We start from the raw sequence: 21,274 nt of genomic DNA, 5'->3' as shown, positions 1-21,274 counted from the left end.
TCACTTCTCACTACGAGTAACTTTTACCTTTTCTGCTTTTAACTTTTGCCACTTGAATTTGATCAAGACTCCAGAACTTTGTCCTAGATTTACTTGTTATAGTAAATATTGTGATTTAGAGCTTTCAGTTTGGGGTATATGTGTATGTGTGGTGTATGGATGTGAGTTTATTAGTGTTATATATGTGTGGGTGTAAGTGTGACTGTGTGAGGAGGTATGTGTTATGCTTGTGTGTTGAATGAGTGTATGTATTGGTGTGTTGTGTGTGGTTATATGCATGTTGTGAGTGTTGTATATGTGTGTTATCTGTGTACAGTGCAGATGTGTGAATGTGAGTACGTGGGTGTACACCCTGAATCTCAAGAGAAGATACAGAATCTCCTACTTAATGGTGTGGTACAGAAGAAAGGTCATGGATTTTAGGTACAGAGTGTCCTAAATTGTGATTTCAGCATTACTACTAATTTGCTGGAGACCTTGGATACTACTTAACATTTCTAAATCTTTTTTCTCATCTGGGAAATGGTGTTTTTCCTTTTCAGAGTTGTTTTGGAGTTGTTTAAAGGATTAGAAACAGTATAAATGCAATATATCAAATTGTGCCCAACACAGAGAAAACCATAAATAGCCCTTTTGCTAATAACTGGAGCAAGAGTAGAGACTCCAACCATAGTAGGCCCCAAAGAAATTCCCCGCTGATTTAAGGTCCCTATATCACTGCAGTTCTTTAGCTTAAAAAAGACTTGCCATATGCAGAAAATATAGATCCTCTGAATTATAGCCGAGTACACCAGTGACATCTCCTGAGGACTAGGAATGGGTAACTTTCTGAAGCACCAGGGCTTTAGATGGTCTGTGCTCCTCCTGACTCCATCCCCTATCCTTGGCCATTAGACGGGTGGTATACAGCCCCAGGAAGGGAGAGGATGGCCCTAAACAAAAAGGAGGCAATGACCAGTGGCCCAGCACATCTGGGCTCATACACTTCCCATTCTTAGTGTTCAAGGTGATAAAGAATGGCTCATCTGTTTTTATTGCATGTTTTCAGAAATATCCTTACCTCCTCTGAATTAATAATTGTTGTGTTCGATTGTTTGTTATTCAATGGTAATTTAATGCCATATTTCTAACACTTCTGGAAAATGTATTAATGGATGGAGGAGTGTTAGTCTTGCTAAAAGAGAAAGAAAAGCTGTGGGATGTTCAAGCTTTAAAGTGTTTAAACAGGTTTCTTAGGTACTTACGCCTTTGTCGAAAGTAGCAAAAAATTTGATATAAGGCTGGAAGTGTTCAGCTGCCTCTTCAAAAGCCTTGTAATCTAAGAGGAAAGAGATAAAAGGGAGAAATATTTTTAAGACTCACATTGCATCAGAAATTTCTCTTTTTGAATAATGTAGAGAAAGTGGGAAGCCAGTTAATTCTGATTGGATAGTTATTTGGTAGATATTATTTAGATAAGCATTTGATGCGATTTTAAATCCCAAAGAATTTGGGTGGACTGTCATTCAACCGTCCTGAAAAGGATCTCTTATTTATTTGTTTATGTTTGCGCTGGGTCTTTGTGGCTGCTCCCTGGCTTTCTCCATTTGCAGCAAATGCGGGCTAGTCTTGGTTGCAGTGTGAAGCTTCTCGCCGCGGGCTCTCTTGCCGCAGAGCTCAGGCTCTAGGGCTCACGGGCTTAGCTGCTCCTCGGCATGTGGCTGTGTCCCCTGCCTTGGCAGGTGGACTCTCAGCCACCAGACCACTAGGGAAGTCCCCTAGAAAGCAGCTTTCATCGCTCTTTTATGTGTTTCAGGAAACTGGGTGAATCCAAGAGAGGACAAGTGAGAGAAAAACCAAAAGAAGTTTTTTCTCCCAAATTCACTGCTAGTTATAAGTGTACCCTCTAAAGAGAATGCATCCTGCTGTATAAGTGAGCACTGAGTAAGATGAAAACCCACTTAGTATGCCAAGCAACTCAATCAAAAATGACATCACAGAAGAATTTTAAACTTCCTAGCAGGAGTACTTCTTTGGGTAAATCCTAGTTTTTCTTTCTCTCTTTTTCAGTTTTCTTTTTTCATTCTGATCCCTTGAGAGGAAGACTTAAAATTAACCAAGCCCAGGCTTGATTCTCTGTCCATAGAATTCTCCAGGCAAGGCTGCTGGAGTGGATAGCCATTCCCTTCTCCAAGGGATCTTCCTGACCCAAGGATTGAACCCGGGTCTCCTGCATTGCAGGCAGATTGCTTAGCGTCTTGAGTATGGTAAAGAATCTGCCTGTAATGTAGGAGACCCGGGTTCAACTCCTGGGTCGGGAAGATCCCCTGGAAAAGGGAATGGCAACCCACTCCCGTATCCTTTCCTGGAGAATTCCATGGACAGAGAAGCTGACGGGCTACAGTCCATGGGGTCTCAAAGAGTCAGATGCAACTGAGCAACTATACTACTATTAGACTTGACTCTGGCCCCAGGCTTGAATCTAAATGGGTCAAGATAAGCATGAGAGCCTGTGAGTGTGGCCATGCTGGGCCTCACTACACCTAGGCAGTTACTGCTTGGTAGAGACATTTGTACTCTTGCCTGATACGTGAGGGTGATGGAAATGGTGCTTGTGTGGATGATTCTGCCTAAAGTCTATAATCCCGAGAGTCAATGATCCTACCATTCATTTTTAATAAGATTACCTTTTTTTTTCCATTTCATGAAATTTCATGTTCCTTCATCATCAGAGGCATAAGCTTTATCTAGAATCCCAGAAGCAGGCAGAATTTTCTATTTAATCAAAAACATTTCAAGAATAATGCTGAATTAGGGGACAGCAAGTTGAGTAAGACAAGTACACTGATCTCAAAGTCTCACAGCCAAGGAGGGTTATGGGTCCTCATAGGACCACAATGCAGTGTGATGGTTATTAGAATAGAGGAAAGCGCATTAGCCCAGGCAAGACAGGGGTTGGAAAATCTACAAGAACAGCTGTACAAGCTGATGCAAATTTACACAAACTCATTCTTCATAAAAGTAGTTGGGTTGTCGGAAAATATATCATAAAACCTGAGAGCTGGGCTAGAGGATTAGGTGTAAGGGAGGAAGGTGGGTGAGAGATTTGGAGAATGAATAGAGAGAAGGTGAGAGAATGAAGGAAGAGGAATGGTTATAGCCATACCTGAGTTATTTATGTCTATCTAAGGCAGCAGTGGGCTCCATCAGAATCCTCTGTCCCCCCTTCCCTGACCTCTTGTTCCTGATGAACCTCTCCTTGCCTCTAGGAACCCCTGTCTTAATAGAAAGAATGGCCTTTACCTGTGTCCCAAGATCTCCCTTCTTCACTTGAGGAGCCAGTCTGTTTCCCTCTTAAGATGCAGAAGGGTAGAGCAAGGTAATTTTCCAGCTTCAAACTGTGGTTTCAAGGCTTCTAACTGTGGTTGAGCCTTTAGCCTCACCCAAAGAGCAGCTGGCTTCTAGGAAACCCAGTCTAGTCTTCTGCTCTGTTTGATCTCACGTGATCCCAAGGTTTTTCCTGCCCTTGTGTGCTGTTTTGATGCTGACCAGGTCCTTCCTGGCTCCACCCAGTCTGACTCTGCAGTTACCTTGATCTTTCCCCTTCTGGAACAGGCTCCTGAACATCAACTTTTAACCTCAGACTTACTGCAGTCGGGTCTTAGCATTTCCTCACCTTTCTTCCTTATTACTCTGAGTTTTACATACTGGGTACCTTTTAGCTCCACATTTTTCTTAGTTTGGTATTCTTAACCATTACCTGATCTCCCTCAGTAAGTTTTTGTCATGCTGTCTTAGCACTAGCATCCGTAGTTACATGTTCAAGCTGGAGATGGACCTTCATGTCCCTGGGAAATGTTGCCTCCCAGTTCTTCCAGATCCCTTCTAATTTGGTACCAAACATCTTAGGCAGCCTTCTGCCCTAAGACCATTCCACTCTACCTATGTTTTAAATCCTTCCAGTTTCCCCACTGTCTATCCATTTTTCTTGCTCAATAGAAAAGCTTGAGATCATTTGCAAAGCCCTTGTCCTCCGTGCCATTACACTTCCTTGACCAGTCACCTTCAAAATACAGCAGAAAACACAGGATTCTCAACAATTGCTTCCCTGGGTGCCTTACCACCTCCTACCTTCCCCCCTCACTGACCTTGGCCTCTTCTGAAAGGCAAGAAGGAAACAGGTAGACGGGGATGCCTGGTAAAACAACACGATGCTTTCCGCCAGTGTGTGATGGCCATGGTGTGTTACAAGAGGCATGATAGATATAAAATTTTTTACAGTGATAAATCTTTCCAGATATTTTCTACAACCATTCAGGTTTTTGAGTAGTTAATATTATATTTGAAAGCAGTGGCTCCCTCAGTGAATGTTCTGTCTCAGTAACAATTATTTTGTGCCTAAGACTAGTGAGCATCACAGCTAGAGAGAGGCTGCTCCCCAGTCTTCCCCACTGGATCATCTCAGTGTGATTGTTGCTTTCGTCCAAGTTGGTGTTGGTTTGTGAGGCTCTGTAAAATATTTAGTTTTTCCTTTTGATTTAGTTTATTTTTTTCTTCTAACACTAATGGAATGTATGATAGCCGTTTATTATGTTAATGATCATCACGATCAACATTATCAACAAAATCTGGTATTAGGTATCTCTAAAGAGGACAAAACTGATTTTCTTAATTTTCTGAATTATTCAATTTATGCCTTCCTTCTTCCCTTTCTACTGTTTTATCTTCCTACCTTCTTTCTTTTTTCCAATGCCTGTATACATTAACAGTTAGTCAATCTGATTCTAGATGGGCTTTCATAATGTATTATTGTTTTTGTAAATTAAAAAAATTATTTCTTTCAAAAATAATAATTGGGAATAATTTAATTAGTTGATTCATTAAAGAGGACTGTAGGCCTTTATGGCTTCAGAACTGATGGTGAAGCTGTAATGACAAGAAGGTGTAAAGACCGTGTTGTCCAGTTCTTTCTGAAAAGTTTGAGATTCAAGCAGTATTTATTCACAAAAATTCTTTGTTAAAAAACTTTTATCTGTTGGTATGAATTCCACATAAAAGATTGTTTTTTAAAAAAGTGACCCCAGGGACTTCCCTGGTGACCCAGTGGTTAAGAATCCACCTTGCAGTACCGGGTACATGAGTTTGACCCCTAGTCAGGGAACCCAGATCCCACATGCTGCGGAGCAACTAAGTCCATGAGGCGCAGTTACGAGCCCACGTGCTACAGCTGGAGAATCTGTATACCACAGTGGAAGGTCTCCCATGATGCAGTGAAGATCCTGCATGCCACAGCCAAGACCTGAGGCAGCCACATAAATTAATTAATTGAAAAAGTGACCCTTAATACCCAAACCTCCATAGCCCCTTTTCTTCTTGAGTGTGTGTGGGGGTGTGTGTGTGCTCAGTTGTGTCTGACTCTTTGCAGCCCCATGGACTGTAGCCCTCCAGGCTCCTCTGCCTATGGAATTTTCTAGGCAAGAATACTGGAGTGGGTTGCCATTTCCTATTCTAGGGGATCTTCCCGACTCAGGGATTGAACACACATCTCTTGCACTGGCAGACAGATTCTTTACCATTAGCAACACGAAGCTTCTCTCCTTCGTTTCAGGTAAAGAAATAGGTTCAGAAGACTTGTCTCTGCTGTATCATACTCAAGCAGACTCATTGTGCAAGGGGAGTTTTACTAAGAGTTTATGATTAGCTGGATCATGGAAAAAGCAAGAGAGTTCCAGAAAAACATCTATTTCTGCTTTATTGACTATGCCAAAGCCTTTGACTGTGTGGATCACAAGAAACTGTGGAAAATTCTGAAAGAGATGGGCATACCAGACCACCTAACCTGCCTCTTGAGAAACCTATATGCAGATCAGGAAGCAACAGTTAGAACTGGACATGGAACAACAGACTGGTTCCAAATAGGAAAAGGAGTACATCAAGGCTGTATATTGTCACCCTGCTTATTTAACTTCTATGCAGAGTACATCATGAGAAACACTGGACTGGAAGAAACACAAACTGGAATCAAGATTGCCGGGAGAAATATCAATAAGCTCAGATATGCAGATGACACCACCCTTATGGCAGAAAGTGAAGAGGAACTAAAAAGTCTCTTGATGAAAGTGAAAGAGGAGAGTGAAAAAGTTGGCTTAAAGCTCAACATTCAGAAAACGAAGATCATGGCATCCAGTCCCATCACTTCATGGCAAATAGATGGGGAAACAGTGGAAACAGTGTCAGACTTTATTTTTGGGGGGTCTCCAAAATCACTGCAGATGGTTGACTGCAGCCATGAAATTAAAAGATGCTTACTCCTTGGAAGAAAAGTTATGACCAACTTAGACAGCATATTCAAAAGCAGAGACATTACTTTGCCGACTAAGGTCCATCTAGTCAAGGCTATGGTTTTTCCAGTAGTCATGTATGGATGTGAGAGTTGTACTGTGAAGAAAGCTGAGTGCCGAAGAATTGATGCTTTTGAGCTGTGGTGTTGGAGAAGACTCTTGAGAGTCCCTTAGACTGCAAGGAGATCCAACCAGTCCATTCTGAAGGAGATCAGCCCTGGGATTTCTTTGGAAGGAATGATGCTAAAGCTGAAACTCCAGTACTTTGGCCACCTCATGCGAAGAGTTGACTCATTGGAAAAGACTTTGATGTTGGGAGGGATTGGGGGCAGGAGGAGAAGGGGACGACAGGATGAGGTGGCTGGATGGCATCACTGACTCGATGGATGTGAGTCTGAGTGAACTCCGGGAGATGGTGGTGGACAAGGAGGCCTGGCGTGCTGCGATTCATGGGGTCGCAAAGAGTCGGACATGACTGAGCAACTGAACTGAACTATGAGCTAAGAGATGAATTGAAAAAAATTGTGAATTATGTTTGATTTCAAAGCTCTTCAAAGGATAAATTATTGGCTTCAAACATGCTGGACCTTGCTGAGCTCCTGAATAGAGTTAACTGGATATTGCAACAACACTGTGAAATATACAATCTACAGAGTTTATCAATTTAAAAGCAAAAATTTAACCTTAGAAAGAAGGTTAAAATGGCTCACTAGTAACTTTATTATTTAAATCTTAAGAAAAAGTTGTAAGACCAGTAGAGTGATACTTGCATATTCCAAAGCAAATGCTTCATTATTATTTTTAAATATGTAGTATGGAAAAGCTTAGCTGGGTTTGAAATTTTTTCAGATGATCATAAGAAATATTAACATTACATTTGTCAATGAAAAGGAGAGCAATATCTGTTAGATGGAAAGAATGTTCACATCCTTGAAGAACAATTTAAAGATTAGATAATCTAAATTCTGTTCAATGGCAAGAAAAGATGGTTCATCAATCAAAGAAAAAAAAAAAAAGAATGTTGTCCTGTCATTTGCCACCGTCTACATGTGCCAGCAAAGTCTCTGGCCAAGGGTGACTATCCAGAATTTGAAAAGACCATTTAAAACCTTGATCAGGAACTGTATATTGCTATTTCAAACATAAAACCTGATATCAAAAGCTGTATTCTTAGAAGCAAGCACAAGATTTTCACTCAAAAATCTAGAAATATTTTACTGGGAAGTTTTATACAGTGTAATATTTGATATCTTTCCTATTATTTTGTAATTATTATATTAAGGAAGTGAAAAAACATTTTTTTCTTGTAAGCCCAAATAAGTCTCTTCCAGTTTACCCCTATGTGCCATACAAGCATGGCCACATTTCGTGTGTGCCTTGACCTGACACAGCTGTACAGTCTTGAAAGTACGGCCCAGTGGGCCAGTGTATGAGCCTTGAAGCCAGCTGTCTGGGGCTGTCTGGGATGTAAATCTTGGCTCTACCATTATTACTAGCTGTTTGATACTGGGTGAGTTCACTCCACCTTTCTGTCTCTTTATATCCTCATCATTAAAATGCTGATAATAATGGTAGCTACCTTACAGGCTAGTTGTGAAAATGAAACTAAGACATCTACAGAAAACTCCTAGCATAGTCCCTGGAATATGATAAACGTTAGTTGAATGGAGCTATTATTGTTATTCATTTAGGGTTGGGTAAGGTAGACAGTCGGAGAAGGCAGTGGCACCCCACTCCAGTACTCTTGCCTGGAAAATCCCATGGATGGAGGAGCCTAGTAGGCTGCAGTCCATGGGGTCGCTAAGAGTTGGACACGACTGAGCAACTTCACTTTCACTTTTCACTTTCCACTTTCATGCATTGGAGAAGGAAATAGCAACCCACTCCAGTGTTCTTGCCTGGAGAATCCCAGGGACGGTGGACCTTGATGGGCTACCGTCTATGGGGTCGCACAGAGTCGGACACGACTGAAGCAACTTAGCAGCAGCAGCAGCAGCAAGGCAGACAGTAGAAGATGTGCTTTTCTCTCTCTCTCTCTTTTTGGCCACATTGTGCAGCCTGTGGGATCTTAGTTCCCTGGCCAGGGATCAAACCCAGGCCCTTGGCTGTGAAAGCACAGAGTTGTAACCACTGGACCATCAGGGAAACTCTGGAAGATGTCCTTATCATCCCAATCCTCCCCCCGTCCATGCTGTCCTGAGCTTAATGGAGGAAGAGAGAGAAACAGGATGGGAATGGATAGAAACAATTGAGGCAGTCAGGGAAAACAGAAAAGGATTAAGGAAAATGAAAGGAAGAGGAGAAAGTAGAAGGGGGTGGGAGGAGAACCCAGAGTAGCCAGCCTCTATATAGGAATGTGAAAATTGAAATAAAGTCACCTAAAGAACTGAGTTGAAAGTTCTTAGCTAGTCTTCTTCCCAGAAAAGCACCCTTAAGGAGGGTGAATCTCTATTCACCTTTTATGTAGCAAATTAGAAAAGAGTTGAGTCATAGAGAGAAAATAGGTGGGTTGTTGATGAGATGACTAAGGATGCCAGTTGGCAAATGGAATACAGAAATGGCTTCACAAAGAATTTCAAAACATTTTGGAGATTACAGAAATAGTCATAAGCAGCCCTTATTTGCACCCTCCCATGGGCTGCCGTCTATGGGGTCGCACAGAGTTGGACATGATTGAAGTGACTTAGCAGTAGCAGCAGCAGCAGCAGCATGTACTAATGCTACCCAATTCTCTTTCATAATTATGCCCACTCCAACTAGCACTGTCCCTCTCTCCACAGCTCACACACAAGAAAAAGCCTTAACTCACAGGACCCTGGGAGACGGAAATGGCACCCCACTCCAGTACTCTTGCCTGGAAAATCCCATGGACAGAGGAGCCTGGTAGGCTGCAGTCCATGGGGTCGCGAAGAGTCGGACAACTGAGCGACTTCACTTTCACTTTTCACTTTCATGCATTGGAGAAGGAAATGGCAACCCACTCCAGTGTTCTTGCCTGGAGAATCCCAGGAACGGGGAGCCTGGTGGGCTGCCGTCTATGGGGTCGCACAGAGTCGGACACGACTGAAGTGACTTAGCAGAAGCAGCATAGGACCCTTGCGGCCAAAGCACTTTAAAAAAAGTCCTCAAGTAGTTGGCCTTCCTGGTTCCTTCTCTTCCTGTCCCTTCCTGGTTCCCACTCGCTACCCCAGTCACCTCTGTGTAGATTGTAGTGATGCTCCAGTATGTTCCTCTGGCCACCCAAAACCTGGCCACAAAGCTCTCAAAGGGAATATACCCAAGGGTGTAGCCATGCCGTTGCAGGCAGCCTTGGTGGTCTGTGGGGGTTGACCAGCAATTTCCCACGTTGTGCTGCAGCTGCCAAGCTGATCCCTACCCAGATTTTCCTTAAATGCCTTCCAAGTGACTGAGAAGCTCTCCAGCTGCTGACCACAGGAGCTGCCAATGTCAGGGAGACAGCCCTTTCTGCCCCATGTTGGGAGAGAATCCTGCAGGTAGATGGGCAGGCGGAGATGGCCCAACCTCGATATTCTTTCAGCTCCCCCCACCTGTTTTGCTTAATTTCTGCTCATTTGTCCCATTGCACAGGGTGCAAGGATGATTCTCCCTCTATGTGCTGATGGCTCATCTTCTTTCTGGATAATCTAACACACATTGTTGGGAAAGGAGCCTTTAGACTGACAGGCTGGGGTGGACAGACAACTTACGTTCTGATTCCTCACTCTTGAAAAAGCCGATGAGTTTGATGTGGTCCTCAATGCGCTCAAAGGCTTGGACTTCCAGTTTGCTATTGATGATCTCCACTGGGTCTTCAATGAGCTGGAATTCCACACACACAACACGAGAGATGTTCAAATAAAAGAACTGTTCCTGCCCCGTAGGAGAGCCAGGAGCACGTGTAGAGTGCTTTGGGGGGAAGTTGTGAACTTAGTCTGAGTTCTTCAGGACCCATTTCACTTTCCCCAGTGAGGTGAAATTTCCTCCTTTCTTAGAGGAACTGACCCTAATGCATGGAGTAGGCTGACTGGTGTAGGAGCAACCTCATTTCTCTTGCCAGCTATTGATTCAGGAGTGGCATGTGGCTCAGTTCTGGCCAGTGAATCTCCAGAGCACATCAGCTTGAAGGCCTGGGGAAAGTTCTACTTTCCTTTTAAGTGAGCAGTGGAGGCCAGATTCTTTTCCCTGTCTCATTGGATACGAATGAGGAAATGTGGTGTATCAGCTCCTGCTGCTGGACCTTTATAAAAATTTATTTTTAATTGGAGGATAATTGTGTTACCATGTTGTGTTGAACCTCTGTCCCCTCTGTCTTGAACCTCTCTCTCACCTCCCATCCCATCCCACCCATCTAAGTTGTCAGAGAACTTGAGAACAGTCAGTTTGAGGACAAAGCCAACACAATTACTTGATTTACAGAAAGAAACGGAGCTAGAGCCCTGATTTGGTCAAGTCTAAAATCTGCCTCCCCCTGGTCTTCTGTTTGTTAGTGATGTTGCTCATCATTTAAGGTACTTGCATCTAAAAGCCCCCTCCTAGCTGACAGGGCCGGGGCAGGGCCATGTGGGAAGTTGTTCTCTTGCCTCCCTCAGCCTTCTTTAGGGCTTGCCAGAGTGGGTCAGTGAGATGAGAGTCTATGAGCACTGGTTTATAGGAGGTAACCTTCAACTTAACTTCTGACCCTCTCATAGAATTTTTGAGGCAGTTGGGAAAAGGCAATAGGCCACGATGTTCTAGCTGGTAGATAAGGAATCACCAGTATGGATGGTCTTTATCTGCCTCAGGCACCTGCGTTCCAAAGAACTTGACTTCACAGCTGTTAATGAAAGTGTGAGTTTAGCTATGGAAAATATATCTGTATAGTGTCTGTTCCTCTATTGGCCTGAGCATGTGGATCCCAGGGTGTTGTCCGCCCATGGCTGAGCGGGAATGTGGTATTGGAGGGCTCTTCAGCCCTGCCTCTCTTTATCCTGTCTGAGGGTCACTCAGCAGGTTATTACTCCTCTCCCTCCTCCATCTTCTACTGACCATCCTCCTCTCTTCCTTACACCCCCTTTCAGAAGCCCTAGAACAAAGCCAAGGGGATTCTGGGGATGTTTGTGTATACTTGCTCAGAGAGTTAACATCCTACTACTATGAAGTCCTAATCTGTGACCCTCTGGTCACTAATAAAACAGATTCTGAAGTGATTTACAGGCCAGCTGCTGAGTAGACATAAATACTGTCGTGATGTAGGCATGCTTTAGTTTTTTCGTGAGGCTTGAGAAATCTTTCTTAGACCAGGTCAGGTTATCTACCTTTTCTGTTGTTACTTTGCAGTCTTACGTCCCCCTATATTTGAACCCAAACAGCGCCACGCAGGGCCACTGGGCGCAGAAGCTTACGTCCAAGAGAAATTCCACCAAGACGTCAGCTGCAAACTCGCCATCAAACTCAATTGTGCGATCACCCTTAAGAACATACAGGCTTCCTTCTTCATCAAAACCTAAAAGAAACAAAGAGTTCCCCAAATATAATCATCCTGATGAAAGAAGAGCCATCCTGTTGGCCAGGGTCTGGCTCAGGTTTCCTGGGTGACATGGGGGTCAGGCTCAGTGGAACTAGCATTAACCCTAAGATTGGTTCCCTTGCAACCATACCCCAGAGGGGTTCCCAAAGTGGAAGCTCAAAATGAAATAGTCAGGAACCAACAATTCCACCTGGACTTTAGCTTCAAAGAAAAACCTCATCACCACTCTGCCACTGTTTTCATTTTCCAAAACCTACTGCTGACTCCATCCTTCTTATCAGAAAGTGTTCACACCCACTGCCCATCTGGCTCTCTAGCCTGGCACGAAGCCCTTCCACAGCCTAGTGCCAGCCCTGTCCTCTACATTCTCCCTTGGGTTGAGAACTTCGCTTTTCATCCCTGTGCAGCTCCCTTGGCTTTTTGCCCAAGAGCTGAGGTGAAAGGGGACAGAAAGGGAAAGCCATAGAGCATGATTCTCTGTACAGTTGTTCTCCTTGAGCCTGGAGTGACCTCCCACCACACCAACACCACTACCACTCATCTTGGTCACCTCCTGTGGGTCTTAGCTTATGACCCATTTTTCAAGAGAGCTTCTCCAGTCTCCCTTGCCATTATGGATCTGCTCTCAGCTCCGTGTACAGGTACTCACTCTAACAGCGATCCCTCTAGAAGGGTAGGGCTGTGGTCCACTTGGGACCCCAGCACCTTGCTTGGAGTCTGGACCCCTTGGCATCCCATACAATTTTGCAGTCAGAGCAAACACCTTTTCTTCCGATTGTAGCTGAATTCTGCACATCTTCTTTTCCCAGTCTGCTGATAATGCTGCAAGAGCGGGTTCTGCATCTTCTTTCCTGCCTGCCTCGCTCTCGGCTGTGTACTTTCACAAATGCTCGCCGGAGAACTGCCTTTCCCCCCAGGAATGCTAAATAGCTGAGGCTGGCACTTGGTCCAACTGCATGGCATCCTTAATTCCTTGGATTAATTGTTTTCAAACTCTCAATTAGCTGGAGGATGCTCTCTCCAGATGAACTCTTCTGCAGAATCTCTAGGGGAAGGGAGGCTGGCCCACTGCCTACCATGTCCCCGGGCACTTCGGAAGAAGCCCTAGCATGCTGCGGAGCTCCGTCTGTAAATCTAAAGGAGCAGAGTGCCAGGTATCCCCTAGGCAAGCAGTGACTGATCACAGAGGGTGCATGGTGAACCTCAGCAGTGTCCTGCTGTTGGACTTTTCTCTGAGCCTGAAACCAGTGAGGAGACTGTTGTATTAGTTCAGAGAGCAAACTCTGGCAAATGGAAATGGGGATGGAGTTCAAGGAGCAGGTTTACAAGATACAACTGTCCTGTAAACTTCGGGGATTGAATAATCAGAAAGAACCTGCCCCATGTCATTTACAAGTTCATTTAGACATTTAAAACCCCATCACTTCACTGGGAGAATATCCATCAGTCCATTCTTATGAAGCTTGCCGAGCTTGTGCTCCCTAAATTTCTATGTTGCTAGAGCAGTAGTGTTTTCCTCTAACTATATTTACTAGAAATTCTCCCAAATTCTCATTAAAAGAATGGGAAGAGAGAAGACTAGGGAATCAAGAGGCACTGGACTGAATTCATCAACTCGCTTTTGACGAGGGAAAGAGTTGAATATGCTTTGCACAAGGGGAAAAAGTTCTTGTCTCCAGGGAAGGAGATACTCCAGGCATTTTAAATAATGCATTATCACTTATAGTCATGAGTCTGCCTTGTATCTAACCTAAATGTTGTCTCCTACAATTTAAATCTTTTTCTAAAAAACTGGTCTTGAAAATAAAATAGGAAGCCGTTGTTTGAAATTCTCTAAGATAATGAACTTTCATATATATCTGAAGGTGTTTACTGAACCACTGCTAATCTTTTTCTTTATTCTGTGATTACTACTCCCAATCCAATTAACCTTTCTTTAAAGGTCCTGTTTTATAACCTCCTGCTCTCTTTTACTAGCCATCCTTCACTGGTGATGCAGAAAAAGTGAAATGGTCAGTACAGGTGGAGGGGTTTTTGCAAACCAAGGAGTAACCTATATTCTCTCTCCTTGGGATTAGAGGTGTAAGAATCTTAAAGTGCACTCGCACTTAACCGTGACATATTGACACAAGAGATTACAACTTGCACTGTGTGGTCATTTAACCATACCTCCTCTAAATCCTCCCTTTCATTCTTGGTGACAGTGCCCAGCTGGGGTTTGGCCTTCAATATAAAAACAACTGGGGCCCTAGACTCACTGCTATCAATGATATCCTTTGTTGGCTGCTTCAGCTAAGAGGTCAGGAAATAATAGGTGATGGGAGAGGAGATTTGATTTCCCTCAAAGAGACCACTGTGTCAGTGAGGTTGGTCCCCCTCCCCTTTTTTAAAAATCAATATATAGTTGATGTACCGTGTTGTTAGTTTCAGATGTACAGCAAAGTGATTCAGTTATACATACATGTATTTTTTCAGATTCTTTTCTCATATAGGTTATTACAAAACATTGAGTATAGTTTCCTGTGCTATGAGTAGGTCCTTGTTGTTTATTTTATGTAGTGTATACGTGTTACTCACAAATCCCTAATTTATGTTCCCTCATCCCCTGCCAAGAAGCTAGCCTTTTAACCTTTTCTAAGAGCTGGAAATTAAGGTTTGAACCATTAGTGTCCATTTTCCCATGAAGAGACCCTCTTTCTTGTACTGATCCAAAGATATAGTAAATGTCTAATGTGAAATCATTGAATTCAGGCCTGTATTTACTTTTTGTGAAACTCTTCCCTAAGCTAAGACTAAGCTGTACAGGATCATTTTATATTTATTTAAAAACAAATCTAGTTATCATGCAAGAAAAAAAATGACTGTACCTTTTTTTTTTTTGCAAGACACATTTGTTTCTTCATGATATATCTAAAAAAAATCACACTTACCCAATTTCTTGGCAAGCTTGGCTTCTTTCTTGGCATCCACCATCACAAAGCCTATATCTTTATGTTCTAGGACCTGGGCCACAAGCTGAAGGGAAAGACAAGTAGGAGAGTAAGTGAGTCAAGGGCAACAAGACTGTAGAAAATACTGTGGGACACTCTTCTGATATGTTGACAAGAAGATTTCTCTCTCCATACTTCCTATTACTCTGTGACCAATTCAAGAAGCAATGTAGAGATTCTGTGTTTATACCCTCAGGAGAAGGATGATTCAGCAGAATTCCGAGAACCAAGGAGAGACAAATGTGAGGGCCAGAGCTCAGCTTTGGAAGACCACACCCACTGTTGCACACCCTTCTCTGCCCTTGGGGTAGATAAAATTTGAATTGGGAGAGAGCAGAATCAGAAAGGATTGGAGAAGGAAATGGCAACCTACTACAGTGTTCTTGCCTGGAGAATCCCGGCGGAGGAGCCTGGTGGGCTGCCGTCTATGGGGTGGCACAGAATCGGACACGACTGAAGTGACTTAGCAGCAGCAGCAGCAGAATCAGAAAGGAGACAAAGAGAACTCGGTACCAACAGATTCCTACTAAGGGGCCTGGAGCCCGTCCCCAGCCACTGGGGTTTGGCGGGGTCACAGGAGATGCCAGATAGGCTGAGGGACCTTTGAATAAAGGAGACCTGTGTCCCCAGTACCCAAGATAGTCTTCAAATCCCTCTACCCCGTGGACTTGAGGAGTAGGAATGTCCATTGAGGGTATCTGGTAAAATGACCCGAGGTGACCTCTAACGTTTTCCTGCTTCCAGCTGAGAGGAAACACTAGCAGAGTACCTGGGTGGATTCATAGCTTCAAAGGTGAAGGGTGTCAGGTGGACAGATGGCTGGACTGGGTGGACGCCAGCCCCTGCTGACACCAAGCACAAACCTGGCATCATGTTAAGCTCCCTGAAACTTAGATATGAGGAAGTAGTGCTCAGTTGCTCAGTTGTATCTGACTCTTTGCAACTCTGTGGACTGACTATAGCCCACCAGGCTCCTCTGTCCATAGGATTCTCCAGGCAAGAATACTGGAGTGGGTTGCCATTTCCTCCTCCAGAGATAAGGAATTAGAGAGACCCTCAATTGACTGAGATCTAATTCCTGCCATCTGGCTGAATGGAGGCTTAAAATAGAATAGAGTGGGGAAGCTCCCAGAAAGATCATGAAATATTAATATTACATTTCTTTATTTAAAATTTTTAAAAAGATAATTGCAGATTAACATGCAGTTGTAAGAAATAGTACAGAGAGATCACTCATACATTTTACCCAGTTTGCCCCTAAAGTAACATCTTGCAAAACTATAATGGATATTGGTATTTATATAGTAAAGATACAGAAGATTTCCAGAATGATGAGGATCCTTTATGTTGTCTTTTTATAGTCACATCCACTTGCTTCCACCGTCATCCCCTCCCTAATCTTGGCAACCGCTGATGGCATCACCAAGTCAATGGACATGAATTTGAGCAAACTCTGGGAGATAGTGAAGGATGGGGAAGCCTGGTGTGCTACAGTCCATGGGGTCACAAAGAGTGGGACATGACTTAGTGACTGAACAACAACATGTTCCCATTTTCTGTAATCTTTTCATTTCAAGAATGTTATATAAGTTGAATCATATCATATGCAACCTTTGAGGTTTTTTGTTTTTTTTTTTAACTCATATTTCTCTGTAGATTCATCCAGATTCTTGGGTGTATTAATAGATCATTCTTTTGTATAACTGAGCAGTATTTCCATATTATGGAGGTACCACAGTTTCTTCAATTATTCATCTACTGGAGAACATCTGGGCTGTTTCAAGTTTGGGGCTATTATGAGGAAAGCTGCTGGAAACATTCATATACAGGTTTTTGTGTGAAGGTTAGGCTTAATGTCTTTAGGAAAAAATACTCAGGAGTGCAATTGCTGGGTTGTATCATAATTGCATGTTTAATTTTTAAAGAAACTGCTGTTTGAGTGGCTATACCACTTTACATTTGGGCTGCTGCTAAGTCACTTCAGTCGTGTCCGACTCTTCACGACACACTTCGGTCGTGTCCCACCAGGCTCCCCCATCCCTGGGATGCTCAAGGCAAGAACACTGGAGTGGGTTGCCATTTCCTTCTCCAATGCATGAAAGTGAAAAGTGAAAATGAAGTCGCTCAGTCATGTCTGACTTTTAGTGACCCCATGGACTGCAGCCTACCAGGCTCCTCTGTCCATGGGATTTCCCAGGCAAGAGTACTGGAGTGGGGTGCCATTGCCTTCTCCCAATAGCAATGTAGGGATGAGGAATCCAGTTCTTCTGCATCTTTGCCAACATTTGGTGTTGTCACTTTTTAATTTTAGATGTATAGTGATATCTCATTATGGTTTTAATGCATTTCCCTAATGATGAATACTTTTTCATGTACTTGCCATCAGTATGCTCTCTTCTATGAAATACCTGTTCCTGTCTTTTGTCTATTTTCCAAATAGATTTATTTTTGGTAGCTGAGTTTTGAGAGCTCTTTAAATATTAGTTCCCCAGTGAAGGAAATGACAACCCACTTCAATGTCCTTGCCTGAAAAATTCCATGGACGAAGGAGCCTGGCAGGCTATAGTCCATGAGGTCGCAAAGAGTCGGACACAACTGAGTGACTTCACTCACTGTTTTTGGATGCATGGTGTACAAATATTTTCTTCCACCCTGAAGCTTATCTTCTCATCCTCCTGATAGGGTCTTTCTCACAATAAAAGTTCTTGATTTTAATGAAATCATATTTATCAGTTTTCCCATTTATGGATTGCACTTTTGGTGTTAAGTCTAAGAATTGTTTGCCTAATCCTGTATCCTGAAATTTTTTTTCCAATTTTTATTAACAGTCTTATTATTTTCCCTTGTTGTTTCCTGTGGCTTAAGGGATCTTAGTTCCCTAGCCAGGGATTGAACCTGGACCATGGCAGTGAAAGCACTGAGTCCTAACCACTAGACTGCCAGGGATCTCCCTAGAAGTTTCGGAATTTTAATTTTATGTGTAAGTCCATGATGTTTTGAGGGTTTTGTGTGTATATGTGTGTGTGTGTGTATTTTTAACCAATGGTGTCCAGCTGTTGCAGTACTGTTTGTTGAAAGGGCTATCTCCTGCTGTAACTTCTCTATTTGCCTGTTCATTCTTCCCTTCTTGACCTCCTATGCTCTCTGTTCTCTTTCTTCCTCTCTAGCTCCTAATCACTCCTTTCATCTAAGGCCAAGGATATTGGGCAGAAGCACAGAAAGCTGCTCTGCGGAGGCCCTCTGGTGACTGGAGGTGGAGGGGCAGGTAACAAATGACGCCTCCACCCATGGACAGTTTTGTCTTCTTTCTTGAATTTTGGCTGAGACTAGGGAAGGCTTCGGAAGAAAGATATCATCAGTGTTTATATCATGACTCATCTTGAGCGTCCCTGTAACGCTTAAAGAGGCCTGTCTTTCTGCAAAGTCACTTGACTTTAATCTCTTGCATTCAGTTAATTAGACAAGGTCATTTTTGAGTTTTCTGGTGTTCAGTGCGAGCTACTTTGTCCTGTTTAGTGCTATCAGTACGTTAACTGAAATGCTCCCTTTCTATAATTAAAAATTAACGATGATGAGACCTGATGGCTTTGTGATTTTAGACAGTTTCCCTATTCCAAAAGTGTGAGCCTCTAACAGTGGTTCTTAAACCTGGAGCACTGGGTGAAATGGGGCTTCCTGGCCTTCACTCCAGAAAGTAGAGAATAGAGCTGGGGTGGAGCTCAGGAGAAAATATTTTCATAAACCACACCACCACACCCCATGATTCTGACACAGCAGATCCTGTACCACATTCTGGAAAACACTGCTATAAATGGTTGTCAGTTCATCCAAAAGTGATGTGGTGTGGTGTTTTCCAACTGTGACCCACGGGCCATGCTCAGCCCTGTTGGTTGCTTCATCTTAAGTGTAGGAGAAAAATATTATTAATAGTAAGAGTTTTCAAGATTAACTCTGAAAATTACAGAGAATTTAATTCCAACCTCTCCTAGGCATATACCACCACATTTTATTGGTTTTTAAGTAGATGCCAAGTGTGCCTTGCCTAGGCTTGTAAAGCATGACATTCTCATTACCTTATTGATATTGATATATGACAATTAAAGATATATGAGTGGAAGGTGCTATTGCAGACAAAGTCAGTTCTGTTTTTTTATGGTTTTCTGTTTAAGCCACAGCCAGTTACTGTTCTAGGCACAGATGAAGAGACAGACGCTGGCAGCCACAGATGGGTCAGGAACCCGTGCTAGCTAAGACCTGTCCACCTTCTCCTTGGCACCCTTCGCACAATCCGTGAGGTGTCCTGTCACTCTCGCCTCCTACCCTGATTAGGCCCAAAGCCTGCCCACTTGAGCTCTGTCATCACCTCCATCAGCCCTAGCAAGCACCCTTCTTGGGCCTGAGCCAGGGGTGGCCAAGGCTGGCAGCCACCCAAGAGAGAGCCATGAGACTGGGCTGGGGGAGAAAGGGTGCAGTGAAAGACTGGGGCCTTCTGGGCTGACTCCTGACATGACCATTCTCCCCAGGATCAAGAGCCGCTGCTGAGCTGATGGGGCAGGCCAGACATTGTCCACCTCTCCTACTTAGCTTAATCCCTACCATTGCTCTGCTCTTATATCTCCAGCTCATATTTTCCATTCTCCATTCTTCTATAGCCCAGTCTCACTGAGCTCTCTCAGGTTGCTGCCAGCCTGGCCTTGGCTGCAAAGCCCAGCTCCAGACTCATCTTTGATTCCAGTCTCTTTTCTGTGAATTCCAATAGCCCATTATAGGAACACAACAGTCTGGCACATATTTTGCAGTCATTAGAGTTCTATATTGTGCATCTTTCCTCCCTAAGGAAAAAAATGCTGATTCTGTGCTTCTTTTGTATCTCATATAGTTTCCTAGAGACATTCAGCATACTTTGGATGAATGGACTGGCCCAAGTACTTCATAAGTTTAAGAGACTTTTGAGCCAAAAGGAGAAGAGTAAATTACACCCTGTCACCAATTACAGGGATGCTTCCCTCATAGCTCAGTAGGTAAAGAATCTGCCTGCAATGCAGGAGACATTGGTTTGATCCCTGGGTTAGAAAGATCCTCTGGAGAAGGGAAATGCTACCCACTCCAGTATTCTGGCCTGGAGAATTCTATGGACTGTATAGTCCATGGGGTTGCAAAGAGTTGGACAGGACTGAGCAACTTTCACTTTCACGTCTCTTCACTTCACAGTGATTAAAAGTTACAACCACCAGGAGGAGAAAAGATAGAGTCAATGTGAGTCTCCCAAATTAACAGAAAACCAGAATGCTGTTTTCAGATTAGACTCTAGTTTTCTCATGTTGACTTCTGGCTCTGTCTGTTTTATTGATTGGTTGGTTGGTTTCTTCTCAAATGGTCTTGCCACCTGTCCATCCTAGAGAATGAAGTTGTCTCTTATCAATTGGTATGTGTAGCTGCTGGGCGTGAGTGCAGTTCCAGAAACATTGATTTGTTTGACCATTGCTGATTCTTTTGAGTACAGAAACAACGTTATATTAAAAAATTATATTAAATAATATGCATGTCAACTGCAAAATTGTAGATATTTATAGTATGTCTTTTTTAAATGTTGCATCATATAGGTATTTACTATACTATTGTTACCTCTGTAACGATGTGGTTGAAGTAGATCTCATCTTTAAATGAATAAATAACCCAGAGGTAATATATCCTAGTGGTTGAGTATACAACTTGGCATCAGAGACCTGGATTCCTGACTTGGTCCTTGCTATGACTCAGCTGTAAAGTATGGGGAGTACCAATATCTGTTTCATAAGGCTGTTCTGAAGAAGAGTAAATGAGATGATGCATGTAAACGTCTTGACACAGTTTTTGGCATCAGTAAGTGCTTAATAAATGTTATGTTTTCTTCTTACTATGATGACAGCTTGAAAGGGTCAGCTGTGCCAATTAAGAAATACCAATGCCTAATGTATGGTGATAGCAAGAAGACAATAATTATTAACTGAGGACCTACTATGATCAAGGTGCCATGCGAAACAAAAGTGCAAGACACATTCCATAGTCAAGGAGATTGTGATGTCATTAGACAGGAAGCTAATGAAAAATTAGCTGATAGGAATAATTGTAATATATAGCGGAGCTATATGTAATTGTTCTGTATTTTCCAAGTCTCCTGTAAATATGTTATTGTACTTTCATAAGTTTAAAAATAAAAATTAAAACAAAAAAAATTAGCTGATAGATGTTGAAGAACTAAGACAGAAAATAAGGGCTCTAGAGCCAGAGCATGAGAGTTCATGGGCAGGGAGTCAATCATACAGAGCTTTGAAAGTGATGCGAAGAAGTGTGGATTTAATTTCCACACACTCAGGATGAAATCTCAAATCCCTAACATGACCACAAAGGCCCTACACAGTTTGGCCCAGCTGCCTCTCCAGCCTCATTTGGGGCCACTCTGCCTCTTACTAATACAT

At 43.0% G+C, this 21,274-nt stretch overlaps 1 protein-coding gene across 1 annotated transcript in view; it reads right to left on the bottom strand.

Moving 5' to 3' along the window:
• CASQ2 (calsequestrin 2) overlaps positions 1-21,274 on the bottom strand; it is a 72,517-nt gene that overhangs the window by 31,408 nt on the left and 19,835 nt on the right. Inside the window, exons 2-5 of the mRNA XM_040230963.1 lie at positions 14,757-14,841; positions 11,702-11,802; positions 10,028-10,139; positions 1,245-1,318 (exon numbers count right to left, since the gene is read on the bottom strand). Of these exons, the coding sequence (XP_040086897.1) occupies positions 1,245-1,318; positions 10,028-10,139; positions 11,702-11,802; positions 14,757-14,841 (372 nt within the window). The remainder of the gene's footprint in view (positions 1-1,244; positions 1,319-10,027; positions 10,140-11,701; positions 11,803-14,756; positions 14,842-21,274) is intronic.

Source organism: Oryx dammah, unplaced genomic scaffold (genome assembly GCF_014754425.2).
Source record: "Oryx dammah isolate SB20612 unplaced genomic scaffold, SCBI_Odam_1.1 HiC_scaffold_28, whole genome shotgun sequence".
Lineage (NCBI taxonomy): Eukaryota > Metazoa > Chordata > Mammalia > Artiodactyla > Bovidae > Oryx > Oryx dammah.
The sequence above is the reverse complement of the archived record's forward strand: the minus strand, read 5'-3'. Positions and strand labels throughout refer to the sequence as shown.